Source organism: Neoarius graeffei, chromosome 16 (assembly GCF_027579695.1).
Source record: "Neoarius graeffei isolate fNeoGra1 chromosome 16, fNeoGra1.pri, whole genome shotgun sequence".
In the NCBI taxonomy this organism is placed as follows: Eukaryota; Metazoa; Chordata; class Actinopteri; order Siluriformes; family Ariidae; genus Neoarius; species Neoarius graeffei.
In genome coordinates, this window is record NC_083584.1 from 29,137,941 (window position 1) to 29,161,374 (window position 23,434).

The 23,434-nt window shown below is 41.4% G+C and overlaps 2 protein-coding genes across 2 annotated transcripts in view; one reads left to right on the top strand and one right to left on the bottom strand.

Annotated features, from left to right (window-relative positions):
• Window positions 1–3,846, top strand: part of sgce (sarcoglycan, epsilon) — a 67,544-nt gene extending 63,698 nt beyond the window's left edge. Inside the window, exon 11 of the mRNA XM_060942749.1 lies at window positions 3,494–3,846. Coding sequence (XP_060798732.1) covers window positions 3,494–3,510 — 17 coding nt within the window. The 3' untranslated portion in view covers window positions 3,511–3,846. The remainder of the gene's footprint in view (window positions 1–3,493) is intronic.
• Window positions 3,847–3,947: 101 nt separating this feature from the next.
• casd1 (CAS1 domain containing 1) overlaps window positions 3,948–23,434 on the bottom strand; it is a 32,171-nt gene continuing 12,684 nt past the window's right edge. The window contains exons 6-18 of the mRNA XM_060942750.1: window positions 23,337–23,381; window positions 23,087–23,210; window positions 22,793–23,004; window positions 17,647–18,069; window positions 16,701–16,790; window positions 16,503–16,622; window positions 15,536–15,692; window positions 15,335–15,414; window positions 15,122–15,223; window positions 12,294–12,434; window positions 12,140–12,217; window positions 11,910–12,002; window positions 3,948–8,566 (exon numbers count right to left, since the gene is read on the bottom strand). Of these exons, the coding sequence (XP_060798733.1) occupies window positions 8,309–8,566; window positions 11,910–12,002; window positions 12,140–12,217; window positions 12,294–12,434; window positions 15,122–15,223; window positions 15,335–15,414; window positions 15,536–15,692; window positions 16,503–16,622; window positions 16,701–16,790; window positions 17,647–18,069; window positions 22,793–23,004; window positions 23,087–23,210; window positions 23,337–23,381 (1,923 nt within the window). The 3' untranslated portion in view covers window positions 3,948–8,308. The remainder of the gene's footprint in view (window positions 8,567–11,909; window positions 12,003–12,139; window positions 12,218–12,293; window positions 12,435–15,121; window positions 15,224–15,334; window positions 15,415–15,535; window positions 15,693–16,502; window positions 16,623–16,700; window positions 16,791–17,646; window positions 18,070–22,792; window positions 23,005–23,086; window positions 23,211–23,336; window positions 23,382–23,434) is intronic.

Sequence of the window (23,434 nt, forward strand, 5' to 3'; positions counted from 1 at the left end):
TGAGCATCTAGTATAAAAATCTGATATGCATATACAGTTGTGTTCAAAATAATAGCAGTCCACCATGACTAACCAGATCAGTCACTGTTTTTGGTGGAAATTATATTACTACATGGCAAACAATTTACCAGTAGGTGTAGTAGAGTCATAGAAAACCAACAGACCCAACATTCATGATATGCATGCTCCTGAGTCTGTGTAATCGAATAATTAAGTGAAAGGGGCGCGTTCAAAATAATAGCAGTGTGGAGTTCAATTAGTGAGGTCATTCATTCTGTGAAAAAACAGGTGTCAATCAGGTGGCCCTAACTTAAGGATGAAGCAAGCACGTATTGTGCATGCATTTCTCTCTGAAAACCTGAGAAAGATGGGTCGTTCCAGAGATTGTTCAGAAGAACAGCGTGCTTTGATTAAAACGTTGATTGGAGAGGGGAAAACGTATAAAGAAGTGCAGAAAATTATGGGCTGCTCGGCTTAAATGATCTCCAGTGCTTTAAAATGGACAGCAAAACCAGAGAGACGTGGAAGAAAACAGAAGACTACCATTCGAATGGATCAAAGAATAGCCAGAATGGCAAAGACTCAGCCAATGATCAGCTCCAGGGTGATCAAAGACGGTCTGAAGTTACCTGTGAGTACTGTGACAATTAGAAGATGCCTGTGTGAAGCTAATCTATCGGCAAGAAGCTCCCGCAAAGTTCCACTGTTCAAAAAAAAAAAAAATTGATGTGCTGAAGAGGATACAAAGAACACATCGACTGGCCTAAAGAGAAATGGAGAAATATTTTGTGGACTGATGAAAGCAAGATCGTTCTTCTTTGGGTCCAAGGGCCGCAGACAGTTTGACAGACGACCCCCAAACACTGAATTCAAGCCACAGTACACTCTGAAGACAGTGAAGCATGGTGGTGCAAGCATCATGATATGGGGATGTTTCTCTTACTGTGGTGTTGGGCCCATTTATCGCATACCAGGGATCATGGAAGTGTTTCCATAGATCACAATACTTGAAGAGGTCATGTTGCCTTATGCTGAAGAGGAAATGCCCATGAAATGGGTGTTTCAACAAGACGACGACCCCAAACACACCAGTAAGCGAGCAGCATCTTGGTTCCAGACCAACAAAATGAAAGTTATGGAGTGGCCAGCCCAATCCCCGGACCTTAATCCGATAGAAAACTTGTGGGGTGACATCAAAAATGCTGTTTCTGAGGCAAAACCAAGAAATGCACAGGAATCATGGAACGTTGTAAAATCATCCTGGGCTGGAATACCTGTTCACAGGTGCCAGAAGTCGGTCGACTCCATGCAACACAGATGTGAAGCAGTTCTCAGAAACCGTGGTTATACAACTAAATATTAGTTTAGTGAGTCACAGGAATACTAAATCCTAAAGATTTTTTCAGTTTATACAGTAAATATGAGGTTTGTAATGAAAAATGCAGACACTGCTATTTTTTTTGAACAGTCCAATATTAATTTTTCTTCATTTTCTGCAAAGTACGGAAGCCGCGAGAGGCCCTTCATATAATCTTTTTTTATTCACCTTGTTATCCCAAGATAACGACATAATTAATTCAGGATCTCGAGAAAACAACACAACTAATTCGAGATCTCGAGAAAACAAAACAATTATTCCGTGATCTCAAAAAAACAAAATTATTTCATGATCTCGAGAAAACAGCTGAGATTTCTAGCAGAGCTGCGCCCCCTGTGGGTCAGACAACAAAGACTTAGAAATTGGCGGACATGTAACAGAGCAGAAATGGCTTTTTACGATGCCTTGAGAGAGAGAGAGGGGCCAGTCTTCTGCGGAGGTGCCGCAGACTAATTTTGAAATTATCCCTTATTAAAAGACTTAATGCAATCTCTCCCTGTGTCAACCCCTGATCAAAATATTGCCTTATTAGGTGATCGATTATTCCAGACATTCTAATGACCAAAGTTGCATCTATACAGAATGAGAAATAGCCCCAAAGTCAGCATATCACAAGTCTCTTGGCGCACCTGAATGAACCATTTCTCAGCTGTTCACTCGAGATCACGGAATAATTGTTTTGTTTTCTCGAGATCTCAAAATAACGGTTTTGTTTTCTCGAGATCTCATCTCATCTCATTATCTCTAGCCACTTTATCCTTCTACAGGGTCGCAGGCAAGCTGGAGCCTATCCCAGCTGACTACGGGCGAAAGGCGGGGTACACCCTGGACAAGTCGCCAGGTCATCACAGGGCTGATACATAGACACAGACAACCATTCACACTCACATTCACACCTACGCTCAATTTAGAGTCACCAGTTAACCTAACCTGCATGTCTTTGGACTGTGGGGGAAACCGGAGCACCCGGAGGAAACCCACGCGGACACGGGGAGAACATGCAAACTCCGCACAGAAAGGCCCTCGCCAGCCACAGGGCTCGAACCCGGACCTTCTTGCTGTGAGGCGACAGCGCTAACCACTACACCACCGTGCCGCCCTTTCTCGAGATCCTGAATTAATTATGTCGTTATCTCGGGATAACAAGGTGAATAAAAAAAAAAAAAAAAAAAAGGATTATATGAAGGGCCTCTCTCAGCTTCCGTAGTAAAGTAACTAAAATACTGATACATTTTTCTTCATGTTTTGATGTAGTATATAATGTGCAGTGTTCCCAATGCATGGAAATAACCATTATAAGGATTTTGAGCTTTACTCACGATTTTAAAACACACTGCTATTATTTTGAACACGACTGGATAAGAAAATGGCGAGCTGTCGTCCCCGGTAGCTATGCCCAGCTCATTCAAGGCGTAACAAAGAAGGGAGACCCATGCAGTAACAATTTAATTAAATCAACAATTTATTAACAGTCACTCAAAATAAGCCAAACTGAAGTTGAATGTGGCTAAACAAAGAATAAACAACACAATCCAACCAAACCAAACCAAGTTGGAGAGAGAGAACCATCTGGGGAGGAAACCAGCTTATGAAGACTCCCAAGCAGATAATGAGGTAGGAGGAGCCAAGGATTAGGACCAGAAAAGGGGGAAAAGAAGGCAGGCCACAACAACTAACACTGCAGCACGGCCCAGGGCCATCACACTATCTATATAGTTCCTCAGCTGTTGTTTTGATGATGGTGTTTATCATCAAATGTCCATGACATCAGTACAGTTCCAGAACTTTGCAGAATTGTTGCTAAGATGCACTGAAGCTGTTCTGGTGTCTCCTAGTGGCCCAACACCTTACTAACACATTGTTGGTCCTTCCTTTCATTTGGCATCAGTCTGTAGTTGAGTGGTGCTCTGGCTCCCCCATCTGTATACACTAATAAACTGCAGTTGGTCTCAGTGTCTCCTTGTCTAACATTCTGTTCATTCATTTACTGCTACCAAAGGAGATAATTACAGTTTGTCAACATTTCGAAGGCTGGAGGCAAGTACTAATAATTCATGTTGTAGTGGTGCTAGTGTCCTGCCTTATCAACTTTCTAATGGTGCGTTTTCTTTGCAGGTAAATGGTATTCCTGAAGAGAGGAAAGTGGCTGAAGCGCTGAATTTGTGAGATCTCTCGTATCTTTCTGTACCTGTAATTTGTGTTTCCACATCGTGCCAAATCTGCATGTGCTATAGCTCTGTGATCGTGTGCAGCACCAGCGAGAGGTACTCCAAGCAGCAGCTGAAGCTCATGATGGCTACACTCACATGACTATTTAAATATCAGAAGGTATTTTGAGGTAATTGTCTTCTTAAAGGGACCATTTAAAGTGACAAAACGGAAGCTTGAACAAGACCATTGAAAACGTAACTTTTTTCTTCTCTTACTGTACTAAACGTTTTGATAAATTAATAAACTTGTCAAAAGAATCTGTGGTTTCATGAGCATACGTCACAATTTAGGATTTGCATGCCAGTGGATATGCTTGGGGGGGGCAAAAAAAAAAAAAAAAAAAACAGTACAAATCATGTTCAGCATGGTGTTTAATCACTGACCATCATTAAAACAACAAAACAGAATTTCTAAAAGAAAATACACCCTTTTCACATTTCAGGACAAAACAGTTATTTACATCAGCATGGTATGAATCTTGTTTTTACAGGAAGTCCAAACTAAGCGATACAAAACATTTGAACAAAGTCTTAAAAAATAAAATCACACATTTACAATTGGATAAATAGCTGTAAATTGGAGTGAATCCATCAGATTATAGCTGCAGTTTGGCTTAAACGCCATTTCAGGAAATAAAACACTTAATTTTACACAAGATCTTGTTTGCTTTTTATCTCGTCTTCCTATAATGGAAGAAAAGGCTAAAATAGCGCAGATTGTGTAGATCTGCAGAACACGATGACCACAAAATGAAACTATGGTATAAAATTAAATGACAAAATGTTGTCGCTAGCATCCATGTAGTGGCCCTTAGACAAGGATGAAGAAAATTGTATTGGCACAATTTACTAAATCTTTTGACACAACTAAGAACATTACACACCCTTGTTCTACACTTGCTTCTTTCTGGCCACCCCAAAAAAAAAAAAATCCCAAATAGCATAAATAAATCCAAATGGAGAATTTTGAGAAGTAGATCAGATAAAAACAGCCATAATTTAACAGAATAAGCCGATTTACGTTTTCACCAACAGGATTGTTTAAAACCACTACTGCTCTAAAGAAACAATTAAACTTGTCAAGAGAACTTCTTTCCATCTTGTAGCATATAGATTAGCATACCCTATATCCACAGATTACCAGCTGCCATAGTTACAAACAGAAAATGTGTACAAGTGATGTGTCTAAATTTACTCCAATACTTTCACACGTTCAGCTGAAGGATTAATGCTCTGCATTTCTAAACTCCCTGTTAGTAGCTTTAAAAGGTAAAATACAAATGTCCTTACAGCATCAATATACAGTAACAGAGTAAAGATCTACATTCACAACACAGGGGATAGTATGTTTAGGTTTTTGTACCTACTGAACTGTAAAAGCTGGAAAGCAGATACATACAGCATAAAAATTACCTATTTTTCTTATTTAAATTTTTTTTTTTAACTTCACTAAAGCTTAGCTTGGTCTAACGGAGCTCCTGTACTGTTTAAAGCCTTCCCCTACTCATAAATCCTTCATCAAGTGGGACTTCCCCTCTCACCCCCCCTTTTTGGTTTACAATATTCAAATCACAGGATTATACCAATAAAGCAGCTTTACTCCATTTGGTTAAAAACATGTATAAAAGATTGTAATCGTAAATAACAGGGTAATAAACTTTCACACGACTACAGATGTACTGTACATTAGTGTACAGCGTCTTGGGATAAACAGTCTTTCAGTAGTTCATGCATTGACCATTTTGCTTATAAATGAGTCACGTGTCTGTTCACCTTCAGACCTTTTTAATATCGCTATGAGGCATTGTTAATGCATTTTCAAATATTTATGACACCGTGAAGTTTACATAAAAAGTAAATATCAAAAGAGTTATTTGAAAAATCGAGCATCCTTGATGTATTAAATGTCAGTATTACTAGTGTGGAGGGTCACTGTACCAAGAGAAGGAAAAAAAAAAAAAAAAGGACAAACATTATTGGCCAGAAGTGTTGTACCAGTGGAAGGTCCAAATTTCTGAAAATATTGTTTCATCTGAACGTATTTAAGATAATTGGCCAATTTATTTACAGTTTATGGAGTACACAAAAGCCTCCAAGAATCCAGGAAGTAACCACGGCATACTTCAGTAATAACAGTGGATGTGGTAAAAATTAATAGTACACAAAGTATCCAGATAGTTCTGTTCTTCTAAAGGCCGGTGATGGCTTTTATACAGTGCCTGGCCAAAAAATAAGTCGCGCACACTAATGTTTCATCGGATCGCCTTTATCCTTGATTACAATGTTGTTTCAGCAACCTTATGTAAAGTCCCAACATTTATTTCCATCCAGAGCTACATTAATTTTTCACAGAGAGCTTAACGACAGAGGAGTCGACCCAATCCGTAAAACCTTCTCCAGCACATCCCAAAGACTTTCAGTGGGGTTAAGGTCAGGACTCTCTGCTAGCCAAATCATGTGTGAAAATGATTCATGTTCACAATTTGAGCCCTAATTTTATGCCTGTGCCATCAGGGAAGGAAAAAAAAAAAAAATCCTTCGATATGATCACCTGGTCATTCAGGTCATCAGTTGACTTCATTTTATTGCCACATGATGTGCCGAGCCTTGCCCTGACCAACTGAAGCAACCCCAGGTCAGAACACTGCCTCCAGAGGCTTGTACAGTGGCCGCTTTGCATGATCGATGCATTGCTTCATGCATTTCTCTTCTTACCCTGACACGCCCATCATTCAGGAATAGGGTAAATCGGGACTCAAAGCATCTGACCTTTTTCCATTGCTCCGCAGTACAATTTTTATGCTCCATAGCAAATCATCTGATTAGCGTCACTAAGAAGTAGATTTCTTCTGGCCATACAACTCGTTAGTCCAAATCCTGTCAGTTCTTGTTGCATTGTGCATGTGGAAATGCTCTCATTTTCACTATTAAACATAGCTCGAAGTTCTACTGTTGATTTTTTTTAAATGATTCAACTTCACACAGTGTTTAAGGGTGTTTTCACACTTGGTCCCTTTCAGTCATCTAACCGAACTCAGATCGATGACTCAGCATTTTTTGCGCACATGTGAACACTCCAACCGTACCCAGACCCCTTTAAAGCGAACCGAACTGAGACCACCTCAGGAGGTGGTCTCAGTACGGTTCGCTAAAAATCAACGGTGCGGTTCGCCTAATCTGCGCATTGTGAACAAAAAGCGCACCGGGTTCACTTCGCCTTTTTCACTGTAGTTTAACCTTCTTCGTTTGCCGTAGTTGGTCACGTGACTGTAGCAGGGAAACTCAACTTCCTTTTGGAACTTACCACAGCCGCTGGAATAAATTTATTTTCCTTAATCCGCGCTATTTTGATCAAAGAATACAGCAGGGCAAGCATGGCAGCAGACATTTTGATTCAAGAGAAAATTACCCAGAATTCCGTGCACTGGGGGTCTGAGGGCTCTAGAGGACCTGGTGTGAACAGAAAGAGGACTGAGGCCCCATCAAAGCTTAACTGGACCAGAAAGAGAACCCAGTCCTCTTTGTAATAAATTCACAGTGTGAACACAAAAAGAACCGAGTTCGTTTTCTGTTGGTCCACTTTTTGGTCCACTTAAAGAGGACCGAGTCTGGTTCCTTTAAAGGGGACCAGGTGTGAAAACACCCTAAGTGATCTCTGATCATGCTCAATCAAGATTCCCCCCCCCCCAACCACATTTCTTCCACGAAGTTAATGGTTCACCACTATCCTTCCAGGTGGTGTTAATGCGCTGCAGAGTTCTTAACTCAATCCCAGTAATATCAGCAATCTCCTTTTTTATTTGCTTGGTGCAGGGCAATAAGTTGACCCTTCCGATACACAGTAACATCTTTTCCACGACTACTGGATACACCTTCCGACATGATTGTTAAAGAAAGGAGAAGCTACTCACTGCATCAGTAAGGGTTAAAAGAATTGCTGGCAGCTGAAACATGAATCGCAGCAATTATCCAATCAAAAGCTCTTGAGTATTTTCTTATTTAAATCCAAATGGCAACTTTTTTTTTGGCCAGGCAGTCAGTGTATATTCAAATTAATTAAATTTGCAAATATAAATAAATTAATTCCTCTAAAGCCTTAATTTTCCATTAAAAAAAAAAAAAAAAAAGGACTTATAGTAATGACTTATGGATGCCCTGGTTGAGATTTAGGAGAATTAAGATCTGTTGAAAGCATTAATTAAAAAACAAAAACCCCATACAAACCTTAGAGTGGTTGTTTACACAGTAATTAATTTACTGGTGACAAAAGAATCTGTTGGCATATGGTGTGCTGTATACTGCATGAAGCATGAAAACACAAAACCCCATTCATATTTCATCCAAATGAGCTCAACATTAAAAAAGAAATTAGAAACGACAAACAGGACATTAAGGCGCCACAAATACACCGCTGTACAAAGTAAACTTAATTTAAATCATTAAATACTGTACAAAACATGGACAGAAAAGAGGTTGTTTCCGTTCCCCCAGGTGTTATCAGATTTAGTCTTATCTGAAAAGTCAGTCAGTGAGCACATGTACTGCATACATTCTGTATAAAATGTGTGCTCACTGTCTTTATAAAGTAAGTACTGCATCACGGGCTTTGCGCCGAGACCTGCGTCTCAGGTTGTGTTCGGTGAGCAGTACTATGCCAGTAATGAGTCTGTTCCTAAAACTTAAGTTTAAATCAGGATTTGTTCCAACGAAATCAACTCACTCAGGCCCAGCTGCTGTTAGACAAGACGAGGATAAGCCCCATGAAGAGTCCAGTTGCCAGCAGTCTCTTGAGCAAAGTGCCGCTGTCCTTAGGAATGGCCACCTGGGCCAGATCGTTGGTGATCTGCGAGATCTCGTGAGCGACACACACAAAGATGAAGGTGCTCATGGTGATATTAAGGGAGGGGATTCCGGGAATAAGGACCAGGATGCCCTTTGTGTCAGCTGCCAGCCAGATGTGATACTGACAGATGAAGAGCTGCAGGAGTGAGTAACAGACAGACAAATACATGAATCTTAATCCACTTGTCCTAACATATATGAGTTTATAAAAAGATACTTATCCCACACCTCTACAGTGGATATAGTGGATTACACTTTTCAGTCAACCTACAGTGTGGTCAGAAGTTTACATACAGTGACAGGAACGTCATGGCAATATTTGGGCTTTCAGTACTTTCTTTGAACTGATCTTTTTCTGTGGCAGAATGTACAGCATACACTACCGTTCAAAAGTTTGGGGTCACCCAGACAATTTTGTGTTTTCCATGAAAAGTCACACTTTTATTTACCACCATAAGTTGTAAAATGAATAGAAAATATAGTCAAGACATTTTTCTGGCCATTTTGAGCATTTAATCGACCCCACAAATGTGATGCTCCAGAAACTCAATCTGCTCAAAGGAAGGTCAGTTTTATAGCTTCTCTAAAGAGCTCAACTGTTTTCAGCTGTGCTAACATGATTGTACAAGGGTTTTCTAATCATCCATTAGCCTTCTGAGGCAATGAGCAAACACATTGTACCATTAGAACACTGGAGTGAGAGTTGCTGGAAATGGGCCTCTATACACCTATGGAGATATTGCACCAAAAACCAGACATTTGCAGCTAGAATAGTCATTTACCACATTAGCAATGTATAGAGTGGTTTTCTGATTAGTTTAAAGTGATCTTCATTGAAAAGAACAGTGCTTTTCTTTCAAAAATAAGGACATTTCAAAGTGACCCCAAACTTTTGAACGGTAGTGTACATCTTTAAAAAAAAAAACACGAATTTGATGCACAAGTTTTAATTTTCTTTGGGTTTTCTGAAATCAACACAGGGTCAAAATTATACATACAGCACACCTAATATTTGGGTAAAATGTGTCTTCACAAGATTCACCTTGACCAAATATTTTTGTTTACCATGAACAAGCTTCTGGCAGAATTCCGGTTGGATATTTCACGACTCTTCATGGTAGAATTGGTAGAGTTCAATTAATTTTTTTTTCTTTTCTTGACATGGACTCGACTTAAGCATGGTCCATATATTTTCAATAGGATTGTAGTCAGCACTTGTTTTAAGCTTAATGTTAGCCTGGTTTATCCTCCACAACCAGCTCTGATGTGTGTTTGGGTTCATTGTCCTGTTGTAACTCCCAAGTCTCAAGCTGTGTTCAAGTTTCTGATGGTTTATGCTGAAGAATTCTGAGGTAGTCCTCCTTCATTCTTCCATCCACTTTATGCAATGAACCAGTTCCACTGGCAGCAAAACAGCCCCAGAGCATGATGATCCTACCACCACCACCAGCTGGTACAGTGTCCCTCTGTACATGGTGGTCATTGTGGCCAAACAACTCAATCTTTGTCTCATCTGACATTACAGCTATCCCCCAGACGGCTTTTTCTTTGTCCGTGTGGTCAGCTTTAAACTTTAGTTAAGCTTGAAGGTGTCAATTTTGGAGCAGGGGGTTATTTCTTGGATAGCAGCCTCTTAGTCCATGGTGATGTAAAACTCACTGAACTGTAGACAGTGATCCATCAGCTTCCAGTTCATGGCAGGGCTGTGCCATGGTGGTTCCTGACCATCCAAACCAATTCCCTTTCAGTTGAGGGTGACAGTTTGGGTTTTCTTGAAGCAAAGTGACTACACTTCACAATAACTTGGATACAATTGGTTGAACTGATCTTGGAATTTGCAGTTGTTTAGAAATGGCTCCATGAGACATTCTGGAGTTGTGTAGATCTGTAATCCTCTTTCTCAGATCTGCACTGAGCTCCTTGGACCTTCCCATTTTACTGTGTGTTGGTCAAGCCAATGAGTGCTGTAAACAGACCCTTTTTATGAAGGGACAGAGAAGCTACCAGCTGTAGTCAGTCAATCATAACTACTAATAGGAAGTTAAAAGACCTTGGCAAGATAAAAGACATTCTGGAAGTTTCAGCACCTCTGAATTAATATTCTAAATGAGCGGATGTAAATTTTTGACCCTGCATGTATAATTTTGACCCTGTGTTGATTTCAGAAAACCCAAAGAAAATTTAAACTTGTGCACCAAATTCTAGTGTTTTTTTTATTTAAGATGCATGCTGTACCATCATTCTACCACAGAAAAAGAACAGTTCAAAGAAATGACTGAAAGCCCAAATATTGCCATGACATTCATATCCAAGATGACATTCATGTCACTGTAAGTAAACTTCTGACCACATCTGTATAAGCATGACAGAATGTGACCATGACAACAGACATGGTTACATATTTTATGGCTTTGCCATCACCTATAGACCCTTTGCACTGACGTCACCCGAAACCGGAAGTAAACAAACCCTGCGCCATATTGGAAGACCAACAAACTCGTGATTAGGGGGAAATAACGGCAGCGCGCGGTATGTGAACCCACGAGGCACTTGATTCATCAGAAACCTACAATGGTAAACTTTTGTGCTGTGTTAGGGTGTTCTAACAAAGCTGATGGGAAAGGTGAAAAGAAGTCTTTCTACAGAATACCAGCTGTGATTGAGACACAAGCAAACCAAGGAGCTTTCTGCCAGGAGACAGAGAGTATTTAGCTGCTTTATGCAGAGCAGATGTGAATACTTCAAGTCTACAGCAGTATAGAATATGTTCAGACCATTTTGTTACTGGTAAGTCACTAGGCTAGAGTGTTGTAGAACATTTTTTAAAATGTTTACTGAATAAAAACATCCTTAATTTTATCACATTTATGTTATATGTTTCATTTCTTTCTTTTGTTTTAATTTTCCTCCCTCCATCCCTCTTTGGATTTTAAATATAGTTTTTCCCCATGTCCAAATAATTCAAAGATCCTTATGTTTCCATTCTCCCTTGCCCCGAGTCTTATCATATGGGTCAAACCCATCTATCACAGCCAGTTTCTCCACATACCGTGCCCTTTCTGCAGCTGGTAATGTACTCACATAACCAGAATTATCAGCCATCGTGTCACTTCACTCATCGTGTCACTTCACAACAGCTGTAATATCACTTCACTCTCGCTCGTAGTTTGTTTTGTATTGCGAGTATGCATGTATGCATGTATGTATGTATGTATGTATGTAGGTACGTACTTGGTCTTCCAATATGGCGCCCTAACAAAATCACGTGGTACGGTGACGTCATGCAGCAGCCCTCTATACCACTGTGCCGGTACGCAATGTGAAAGTATTCAGTATCTGGAGCCTCAGATGGTTAATCAGGTTTTCGTATACATGTGCACACTCCTAGACCTGATTTGTTTATCCACATTTGATTTGAAAACCTTTTTGAACTGCTGAATTTGGTTTGGAAATGACTGCTCATGGCACAGGAACCTTACCTCTAATGAGATTTTTCCAAACCATGCAAAAAAGGAGCTGTACAAAGAACGAGCATAGCCAGGAATGTTCCTGATTAGAACAAACGCCAGAATCTGTGGGTTGAGAAAAAGCACAGTGAACAGCTGACAGTGAACAGCAGGGTGTACACCTTTATAAAAAAATAAAAAATAAATTTAAAAAAACCCAAACAAACAAAAAAAACCCACAAGCACCATTTACAGGAAAGTACCTGCAGCACAGATATGTAGGGATGCATCTCATTGCATTTAGTCTTATCTTTACAGCTACTCGCCCATATGGAATATGTCTAAAAAGAGGAGAACTACGTTAGATAAGGTCATATCCATTGAGGCAGTAAAAGCTGAGTCTTGTAGCATACTTACGATGAAGGAAACCACTGATACAAAGAGTAAGCAGTTGGAAATCTTGGTGGAGAAGAGCGGCTCGCCTTTCCCCTCCGAGAGAACCTGATATTTCTGTAATACCAGGTAAATAAAGGCGAACAGCATGCCATTGATGACAGCCTGCAACAAGCGTGGAGAAACACAACTCAGAAGGACGGAATGCTAACAGCATAAATGAGAAAACTGGCATTTAAAATCAGTCTGAAACACATCTGTCTCTAAACATGTTTATAACACAAGACATTAGCTGCTTGCATTGATCACCTTTTGTATTAGGTCTCGGATTTGAATTTTATTATTATATTTACACATCCAGGTTTAAAACTGTCCTTTGTTACCAATTGTGTTTGCACTTGTTGCACTTAAAGCATTTTTTTCTAACCACTTGGATCAATCTAGCACTTGATTCTTTCAGATTATTAATTGCTCCAGATGTGCAAGGCCCTTTGTATCGCTGCACCATCATCTGCATGCACATTTTTTTTTAACTTTATTGCCCAAATGAAACTTTGCAGGCAATTTTAGCAGTACAATACAGTGCAAACACACACACACACACACACACACACACACACACACACACACACACACACAAAATACTCTCAAGGAGAGGTTAAAAAAAAAAAAAAGGGTCACCTTGTGATTGAACTTCATTCAACACATACTGGTTACATAGAATCAAAGTAGATTCTATGTAGATTCTGCCAAAATAAAGGACAAAGGCAGCGTATCCCACCTACTTGCATCTTGGTTGATCGCTTTGACGAGTTTGTTATAATTGGAGTTGTAAAGCTGTGCTGGTTTTGGTGTCAGAATGACCCCTAGATATCTAAATCCCTGTTTGGATTTCCTAAAGGATACCAATTCATCTAATTGCTGGGGCCATTCGCCACTTATCATCATTGCCTCAGATTTGTTGGTATTTATCTTATATCCTGACACTACACTGTAATTATTTAAACTAGTTAGAAGTGCTGGGATAGAATCCATAGGACGTTCTAGGAATAACAATATGTCATCGGCAAACAGAGCCAGTTTGTGTTGAATCATTCCTTCATCAGGAATGCCCAGTATGAGTGGGTTTGTCCTTATTAATTCCGCCAGTGGCTCTATGCTTCAGGCAAATAAAGAAGGAGATAAAGAATCTCCCTGGCGGGTGCCACGTCTCAATGAGAAGAAGTTAGAGCAATGCCCATTCACTCTAACCCTAGATTTAGGGTTTTTATAAAATAGGCATATCCATTTAATAAATGTGTCATTAAAGCCCATATATCCGAGAGTCTGCTGAAGGAAAGACCAATCAACCCTATCAAATGCTTTCTCAGCATCTAAGCTGAAGGGGTAGTCCTTTTGGCCGCAATAGATTGCAGGTTTAGAGCCCTCCTGACGTTGTCCATACCTTGACAATTATTAGTAAAACCGGTTTGATCCGGCTTTACCAGTTTATGTATCACTGTTTGTATTCTTTTTGCTATTATTGAAGTAAGAATTTTAAGATCAGCACAAAGGAGGCACACTGGGTTGGGTCCTTGTTTTCTTTACGAATAACACTTATAATTGCTTCTGACCATGATCCAGGTGCCTCTCCCTCCTCCAGTGCATAGTTATAAACCTTACACAATATTGGGGTCAAATCATCCACAAATGCTTTATAATATTCTCCTGGGTAACCATCAGTTCCTGGTGATTTGTTATTTTTAAGTTTTAGGATATTGTCTCTGATTTCTTTTTCTGTAATTGGCAGAGACAGCATATCGGCTTCCTCTGATGTTAATTTTGCCAGGTTTATGGATCTAAAAAAAGACTCCATCTTGTCATGTTTACGTGGATCTACCTGCTCCTCATATAATTTTCTATAGTATGTGGCAAAAGCCTCTGTGATGTCAGTAGGTTGTGTTAGGATTTCACTACTATCTAGGTTTTTGATTTTGTGAACCATGCTGCTACTTTGTGCCTTCCGCACTTGGAAAGCCAATAGACGGCTTGCTTTATTCCCCATTTCGTAGTATTTTGCATGCACATTTTGTAAGTTACTCTGGATAAGAACCTTTGCTAAATGACCAAACGTAAATGTAAAAGCAGGGCAGTGTTGCAGCTTATTAGAAAACGGCTAAATCCGGTGCCAATCCGCTTGAGGAACTGGAATTGAGGTGTTTATTTTGACTTTTATAAAGAAAGGAAGACATGCTGAACTAATTAACAAGGCAAGAGAACGGAGAGTGTAACTCTCTCGTAATGCCAGCGCATCGCATAGATGTCCATCTGATTGTCTCATTCATGAGTGTGTATTTTTTGGATTTCTGTCTCTAGGTTCTCATCTCATCTCATTATCTCTAGCCGCTTTATCCTGTTCTACAGGGTCGCAGGCAAGCTGGAGCCTATCCCAGCTGACTACGGGTGAAAGGAGGGGTACACCCTGGACAAGTCGCCAGGTCATCACAGGGCTGACACATAGACACAGACAACCATTCACACCTACGGTCAATTTAGAGTCACCAGTTAACCTAACCTGCATATCTTTGGACTGTGGGGGAAACCGGAGCACCCGGAGGAAACCCACGCGGACACGGCGAGAACATGCAAACTCCGCACAGAAAGGCCCTCGCCGGCCACGGGGCTTGAACCCGGACCTTCTTGCTGTGAGGCGACAGCGCTAACCACTACACCACCGTGCCGCCCTGTCTCTAGGTTCTTTTCATAAATTTCCCACGAATGCTGTGCGCTCTGGCATAGTTACAAAATGCATTTTTGGTCTTGATTTTGTCAATCATACACAAACATTACATTGCACAAGGCCTATTACTTACAAATCTATCCAGCTTCCACCTGAACCACCACTCATGGACACTTCCTTGGAGTTCAAAGAGCTTTGAAACAGGCCACACGGAGAAAATATTCTCAAAGAATTCCTGAGAAAAAGAAAAAGGCATAAAGTTCACCATGTGCTGTAAAGAAGTGAGGCTCCTTGAATGACTCCTTGAATGTTGAAATATTTAGTTTTAACATTTGTAAGAGCCCACCTGTGAGTATGCAAAAAAGCAAATGAAAAGAAGTAACCCCAACAGTTTCAATAGAAGTACCAGGTGCCAGAAACTGCTGCCTGAAATACACACACACACACACACACACACACACACACAATAAATAATACCATGCCACGTGTTCATAAACACTGAGAGAACGACCACAGCATTATATATTTTTTCAATAGACATTATTACCATTGGCTTTGAGCTGCAGAACCTGTGGCCACATGCCCATTATGGCATAGATGATCACAAACCAAAAGGTAACCAGAGGCACAAAATAGTAGAACTGGTATGATCTGTCCATCACAAGGCAGAGCACCATCACCAGGAAATTGAGTCTAAAGAGAACCTAGAACAAACAAAGCTCTTAGTGTGTACTTATCATTGATGAGACATGCTGTGTATGACCAGATATGTAAACAGACAGAGTCAGTCAGACAGAGAGAGAGAGAGAGAGAGAGACAGAGAGAGAGAGAGAGAGAGAGAGAGAGAGAGAGAGAGAGAGAGAGAGAGAGTCAGTCAGTCAGTCAGACAGAGAGACAGATACCCCTTTTCCACCAAATCAGTTCCAGGGCTGGTTCGGGGCCAGTGCTGGTTCACAACTCGTTCAACTTGCGAGCCAGCTGAGAACCAGTTTGCTTTTCCATAGCTCACGGTGCTAAGGGAAGCCACGTCATTACATAGCTGTATACGTCAGTTACATCGCTACGCTTGCATAAACCTTGGCGCGAGTATTGAAGCAAAAACACGGAAGAAGCAGCAGCAGCAACAATAATAATGGATGACTTCGCATTTGTACAGCTGCTGCTTCTCGTCACTTAAAAATGGCGATCTTTCGCGGTCTTGTTATTGGTCTTAACAACTCCCCCCCCCGCTGACATAAGCGGTTCTTTCCTCTGGCCCAGCAGAGAGCTGGTGCTAGCCTGGAACCGGTTTTTCTGGCCCCAGAGCCAGTTCTTTGTCAGTGGAAACAGAAAACCTGGTTCCAAACTAAGCACTGGCCCCGAACCAGCCCTGGAACTGCTTTGGTGGAAAAGGGGCACGAGTCAGTCAGTCAGACACAGAGAGAGAGAGAAAGTCAGACAGACAGACAGAGCTGGAGAGTCAGTCAGTCAGACAGACAGAGAGAGAGAGAGACAGACAGAGACAAAATAAATACCTGGCATACTCTGTAGAGTCCAAAGTCACCCTTTAACCAGAAGAAGGAGAAGTGGCCATATCCTGTCTGGAAGAGATAAGCTGCCACCAGCACCCGGACATGCATGTACACAGGTATGAACTGTACAAAACAAATACGATAAATGACACAATAATCATACTGTAAAGCAAGTGTAAGCAAGTTTAAATCAGAACTCACAGCGCTGGCTCCGGATATGTGATAGACGAGTATAACTAGCTGCATCCAGCCCTTCCATTCATCAGTCTGTTCTCTGTTCAGCAGTTTGGCCTGGAAAATGAAAGCGTATACAAGAAGTAACTACTGAGTAAAATTGTTCAGGTACTAGAACTTTAACTCCACTCTCCACTGGGGAAAAAACTTAGCTGGCTCTGTTTCACCAAAGATAAGCAAATTATGACCGGGATAAAGTAATTACTAAAGAATGAACGCACACTGTAAATACTTTACACAGCGCCACACGAGCACCCAGTGCGTTCCCATGTTAATGGGCAGGTCCTTTTTTCATCCCAGAAGCTTTGTATCTGACTGTTTGCATGAAAGTAAAAAGTTTCTGCCCCCATGGGTTTTATGTTGGGTCCCGCAGGATCCCAGTCCTGATTCACACCTATAGTCCAATCCACAACACTCATGACACTGAACACTACCAGTAGGAAAAGGGCAACAGAGGGCATCATTTTTAGGCTTGGGAATTGTTTGGGTTCCCCCCCAATAAAGAAATTAAGAACTTTACGAAAATGAAAGTCATATACACACACATTTTATGAGATATATATGAGAGAGAGAGAGAGAGAGAGAGAGAGAGAGAACTTGAAGTTGGATCAGCTGGAAATACAACACCAAGCAAACTTAAAACTGCAACATGACACAGGAGGACAGTAACCAAACACGTTTATTCGGTTTCCCCATGTTGGTATAACGTCTATCGTTACCATCATTACTACACTCTAAAATTACTAGCTGCACAATTAAAGTCATGACATAGCCTATGATTGTAAATAAAGCTGACAATGCACAGAAACTGTTTGTGTATAATGTATTATGAAGATTGCCTCTCACATAGTGCACGAGAAAAAAAAAAAAACAACTATAGAAATGTTTACTGTAAACTGGCTACTTCCTGTACCTCTTTAGTGTTCTCATTGTAGAAAAACCCCAGCATAAATATATAGATGAGCGGGACGAAGAAGGTGGCGTGCGTGTAGAACTTTTGCTCCTTCATAAAGATGTCTGCTCGGTCACATAGGTAGAAGTAAAGCATGATGAGACCCATCTTGCAGATGGACTGTAATACATTCTTCATGATGAGTGGAATTGCAGCAGAGGGAGGTTTCTTCTCCTCTCCACTCTCAACATCAGACACAGGCTTGCTCTTCCAGTGCCCAGTGTAGCCGAGTGCATGCAACACCAGGAAGCAGGCAGCAGCTACCAGGAAAAGTCCAGCAGCCAGTTTCTGTAGCACACTCAGTGGAGGAACACTCTGACAACATGAACCATCAATAGGCTTCAGGATCTCGTTGCATATGGAGTTCATCAGAACCATGGCACCCTAAAGAATGAGCAGAATAAGTTAGCCAACAACTAATATATCTATGGGGTGGACAAATCATAAATGCAATGATTAGCCAATCAGGCTAATTAAATCAATTTTCCAATGTCCCATGTTATGCTAACTAGGCTAAAAAGTGGTAACTAATGTAGTTTAACTCAAAATTATAATGAGCTTAATACACCACCAGTCCAAAAAAAAAAAAAAGTGACTGTTTGAATTATCTCATCTCATTATCTGTAGCCGCTTTATCCTGTTCTACAGGGTCGCAGGCAAGCTGGAGCCTATCCCAGCTGACTACGGGCGAAAGGCGGGGTACACCCTGGACAAGTCGCCAGGTCATCACAGGGCTGACACATAGACACAGACAACCATTCACACTCACATTCACACCTACGCTCAATTTAGAGTCACCAGTTAACCTAACCTGCATGTCTTTGGACTGTGGGGGAAACCGGAGCACCCGGAGGAAACCCACGCGGACACGGGGAGAACATGCAAACTCCACACAGAAAGGCCCTCGCCGGCCACAGGGCTCGAACCCGGACCTTCTTGCTATGAGGCGACAGCGCTAACCACTACACCACCGTGCCGCCCCGTTTGAATTATATAAGCAAATATTTAAGAGCCTTTGATTGGATCAATGATGTTTCAGCCGCCAACAATTCTTTTAACCCTAACTGATGCAGTGAGTAGCTTCTCATTTCTTTAACAACCATGTCAGAAGATGTATCCTGTGGTCATGGAAAAGATGCTACTGTGTTTCAGAAGAGTCAAATTATTGGCTGCATCGAGCAAAGGAAACAACTATGGAGATTGCTGAAATTATTGGAATTGGGTTAAGAACTGTCCAATGCAGGTTTTAACCTGGAAGAATAGTGGTGAACCAGGAACTTTGTAGAAGAAACGTGGCTGAGAGGAGAGAAAAATAAATAAATAAAATAAATAAATAAATAAATAAATACTGTTGACTGTGACTGAGGTAACTTAAACACTATGGTGAAGTCAAATCGTATTTAAAAAGACAGTGAGCGTTTCTACACGCACAGTATGATGAGAACTCACAGGATTGGGACTAAACATCTGTGTGGCCATAAGAAATCCACTTGTTCTTGAGGATAATCAGAAGAAAAGGTTTCAATTTGCTAGGGAGCATAAAGACTGTACTCAGGAACAATGGAAAAAGATCATGTGGTATGATGAGTCCAGATTTACCCTATTTCAGAGCAATGGGTGTGTCAGGGTAAGAAAGGAAACAAATGAAGTGATGCACCCATCATGCATACCTACCTTACCTTGTCCAGGTCTTCAGTCGTCGTCAGGTGATGGCTCTGCCTACTCACATTTTTTGCGTTCGTTCAGTGCGGTTAACAAGAGGCGACGCCATCTGTTGCGATCTAATGCTAGTCTCGCACCATCCGAGATGTTGCAATCATCACCCAAGAGGAGCTGGAGGTCTCGTTCTAAGATCTTCAACAGGGATAGCCTGGGACGGCCCATGCGTCGAGACCCATGAGTGGGCAACCAGTAGAGGAGACGTAACGGGAGCCTTTCACTTGGCATTCTAGCTACATGGCCGAAGTAGAGGAGACGTCGATGACTGATGATGGTTGCTAGTGTGGAGCACCCAGTTCTTCTCCTTATCGCGCGGTTTGAAACATGGACGTAAAATCGGACATTCAAAATCTTTCGTAAGCAGTTGTGACGGAATGCATCCAGCATGCATAGCAGCCACTGTACAAGCTTCAGGAGGCAGTGTTATGATCTGGGGTTGCTTCAGTTAGTCACACTGAGGCTCAGCAATGTTATTTGGCAACAAAATGAAGTCAGCTGACAAGCTGAATGTACTGAATGACCAGGCTATCCCATCAATGGATTTTTTCTTTCCTGATAGCACGATTATATTCCAGGACGAAACTGCCAAAATTCATCGGGCTCAAACAGTGAAAGAGTTGTTCAGTGAGCATGAGGAATCAAATCACACATGAATTGGCCACCACAGAGTCCCGACCTTGACCCCACTGAAAGTCTTTGGGATGTGCTGGAGAAGATTTTACGGAATGGTTCGAGTCTCAGGGCGTCAAGAAAAGCTCCCAGTGAAAAATTAATGCAACTCCGGATGGAAATAAACGTAGTGATGTTTCATAAGGTTGTCGAAACGATGCCACAGCGAACACACACTGTAATCAAATCTAAAGGCAGGCCAACAAAATCTCAGTGTATGCAGTATTTTGTTTTGAGCAGGCAGTGTACTTAAATACAGAGTAAGGATAATAAGTGAGTACTTGAATCCTTAGGAGGGGCGATATTGTCTTCAAGAATGATGATGAAGCGCCGAGTTTGGTTCCTTAACAATAACCATAAATAAATAAATAAATAAATAAAGCTGAAAGTCTTTCGCCAACATTTCAACTATATGCTATAGTTTTCTCTCAGTGCATGTAAAGATGTTATTTGTGTTGCACTGTATTGTCTCATCTCATCTCATTATCTCTAGCCGCTTTATCCTGTTCTACAGGGTTGCAGGCAAGCTGGAGCCTATCCCAGCTGACTACGGGCGAAAGGCGGGGTACACCCTGGACAAGTCGCCAGGTCATCACAGGGCTGACACATAGACACAGACAACCATTTACACTTACGGTCAATTTAGAGTCACCAGTTAACCTAACCTGCATGTCTTTGGACTGTGGGGGAAACCGGAGCACCCGGAGGAAACCCACGCGGACACGGGGAGAACATGCAAACTCCGCACAGAAAGGCCCTTGCTGGCCCCGGGGCTCGAACCCAGGACCTTCTTGCTGTGAGGCGACAGCGCTAACCACTACACCACCGTGCCGCCCTGCACTGTATTGTATTTTACTCAATTTAATCAATGTTTCCACATCCTTTGATATCCCCGATTCTGGAAATTATATGCCTAGTAACAATAGCTCCTATCAACAGCCAGACCACATTTGTGATTTGCTTGCACAGTGCAACAAGTGGAAGGATTCGGAAGAGTAGTGCACATCACAACGTTGAGGTGCTTTGTCCAACCAAGAAATATACAAGATCAACTGTGAGCTACTGCTCACTTACGCATCCCCCCCCACCACTCTCACTTATATCAGAATGTAAGCAATCAAAGAAATAGGACACTTATTATGAATGTTGACCTCAACAAATAATTAACCCTGAAACAAGTAAGTAAAGAGCAGTGTCTCTCCCCAGGGATTTCAAATTGCATCCTGGTAAACTGCCATTTTGAAATAGCATTTTGCGTCTTGAAATAGCGTCAAAATCCACCCTATACGGTATGTTTTGTAAATGCATTCAGTCCGTAAACAGGAAGTCGATGTAGGACAGAACTCATCTCATCTCATTATCTCTAGCCGCTTTATCCTGTTCTACAGGGTCGCAGGCAAGCTGGAGCCTATCCCAGCTGACTACGGGCGAAAGGCGGGGTACACCCTGGACAAGTCGCCAGGTCATCACAGGGCTGACACATAGACACAGACAACCATTCACACTCACACCTACGGTCAATTTAGAGTCACCAGTTAACCTAACCTGCATGTCTTTGGACTGTGGAGGAAACCGGAGCACCCGGAGGAAACCCACGCGGACACGGGGAGAACATGCAAACTCCACACAGAAAGGCCCTCGCCGGCCACGGGGCTCGAACCCGGACCTTCTTGCTGTGAGGCGACAGCGCTAACCACTACACCACCGTGCCGCCCTAGGACAGAACTGAAAACGGTATACACGGTACAGAACCCCGTAGAACTAAATTCAGCCAAATGGTGGTGTCCATTAGAGGAACGCAGTCCTGGAATACACTGCCAGCTTATATCAGACTGTGTGACAACATCAACACCTTCAAAATGACCCTTAAACAGTGGCTGAAAATAAGCCAGACTTGCTCCCATTAATGATCTTAATTTCCAGGTGTATATTGTGAACTTGGTTTTACTTTCTGTACTTTTGTATTTGTGATGTATGAGTATAATGTCTGCATGTTTTGTGATGTTGTATTGTTTGTTTTTTTGTTGCTTGGTTTATGATACCTGCCTTAGGACAACGGATGAAAATTTAGCAATTATGCTAACTCCGGCATATTTATATTGATGTTTTTTACTGATGTATTGATTAATGTGCAATGTCCTAATCAAATAAATGGAATGAATGAATGAACGAACCCCAAGCTGAAGCTCGGTACCAAATATCAAGCAGTTGTGATTTGTAGTTGCTGAGAAAAGTGTTACGAAAATTTTGTAAATCCACACTATATGTTTCGTAAATACATTCAGTCGGTAAACAGGAAGTCGATGTGCGACAGACCTGAAAATGGTATACACGGTACAGAACCCCAAGCTGAAGTTTGGTAAAGTGGCTATGATTTGTGGTTGTTGAGAAAAAAAGGGTGTTTCGGATGGATGGAGATATGGACGGACCAGTACACACACACACACACACACACACCCTCCCTCAGAGCAGGGGTAGTATTATTATTATAAACTAAGTGGAGCATGTTATGTTTAAAGAAGCATAGAGAGTGAAGTTTAAATAATTAATTCAAACAATCAGCAAAAAAAAAAAAAAAACACTCGCTGGTGCCTGTTATACAGCAGCCTACAAAACCTGATGAATGAAAAAGTGACGGCCAACATACATTATGTGCTTGTCTCAGGTGACCTTCAATTTCTGATCTATATGAAAGAGTTTTAAACAATTAATAACCTACCACATTCCTTGCGCTCACAGGAAGATGCAGACCATCTTCTGACTGGGTGATGGTTTCCATGGCAGCTTCCCGTGAAGCCTGCAGGAACTTCACCCTAGCCTTGGTATTGCTCTTGCTGTTCAAAGTGCTGAGTGCTGCTGCATTATACAAGTTAATCTGCTCGTTGGTGATCATCTTACGATTCTCGCTCAATACCTTTTCGTAGACAGGACCTAAAAGCAAGGCACACAAGAAAAACAAATGATTAAATAGCCCTTTTGCTCTTTGAGATGTTCTTCTGCCACTGATACACACCCTGCACGACCCAAAAGACTTCACTGTGCTCAGTTAGCTTTTCCAGTGGTGCTGCTATAGATGTGAGGTTTGCTTTGTATTGAAGGAGTGACTCGCTACTGCCGCTGTGCAGTTTAATGGACCACTGTGAAAATATGACAAGCATGACACAACTCTGAATAACATGCTCTAGGAGCAAGGCAAAGAAAAAACAACGCGCATTTGCACACTTATTTCATCTGAACATTTATTTCATGTGGCTTTGACTTACAGTAGCAGCACCAATGATGATGACATCCGGCTTGAAAGAGGGCTTCTATATTAAAAAGAGTGATGATTTTTTTTTTTTTTTACAAGATTCAACATCAA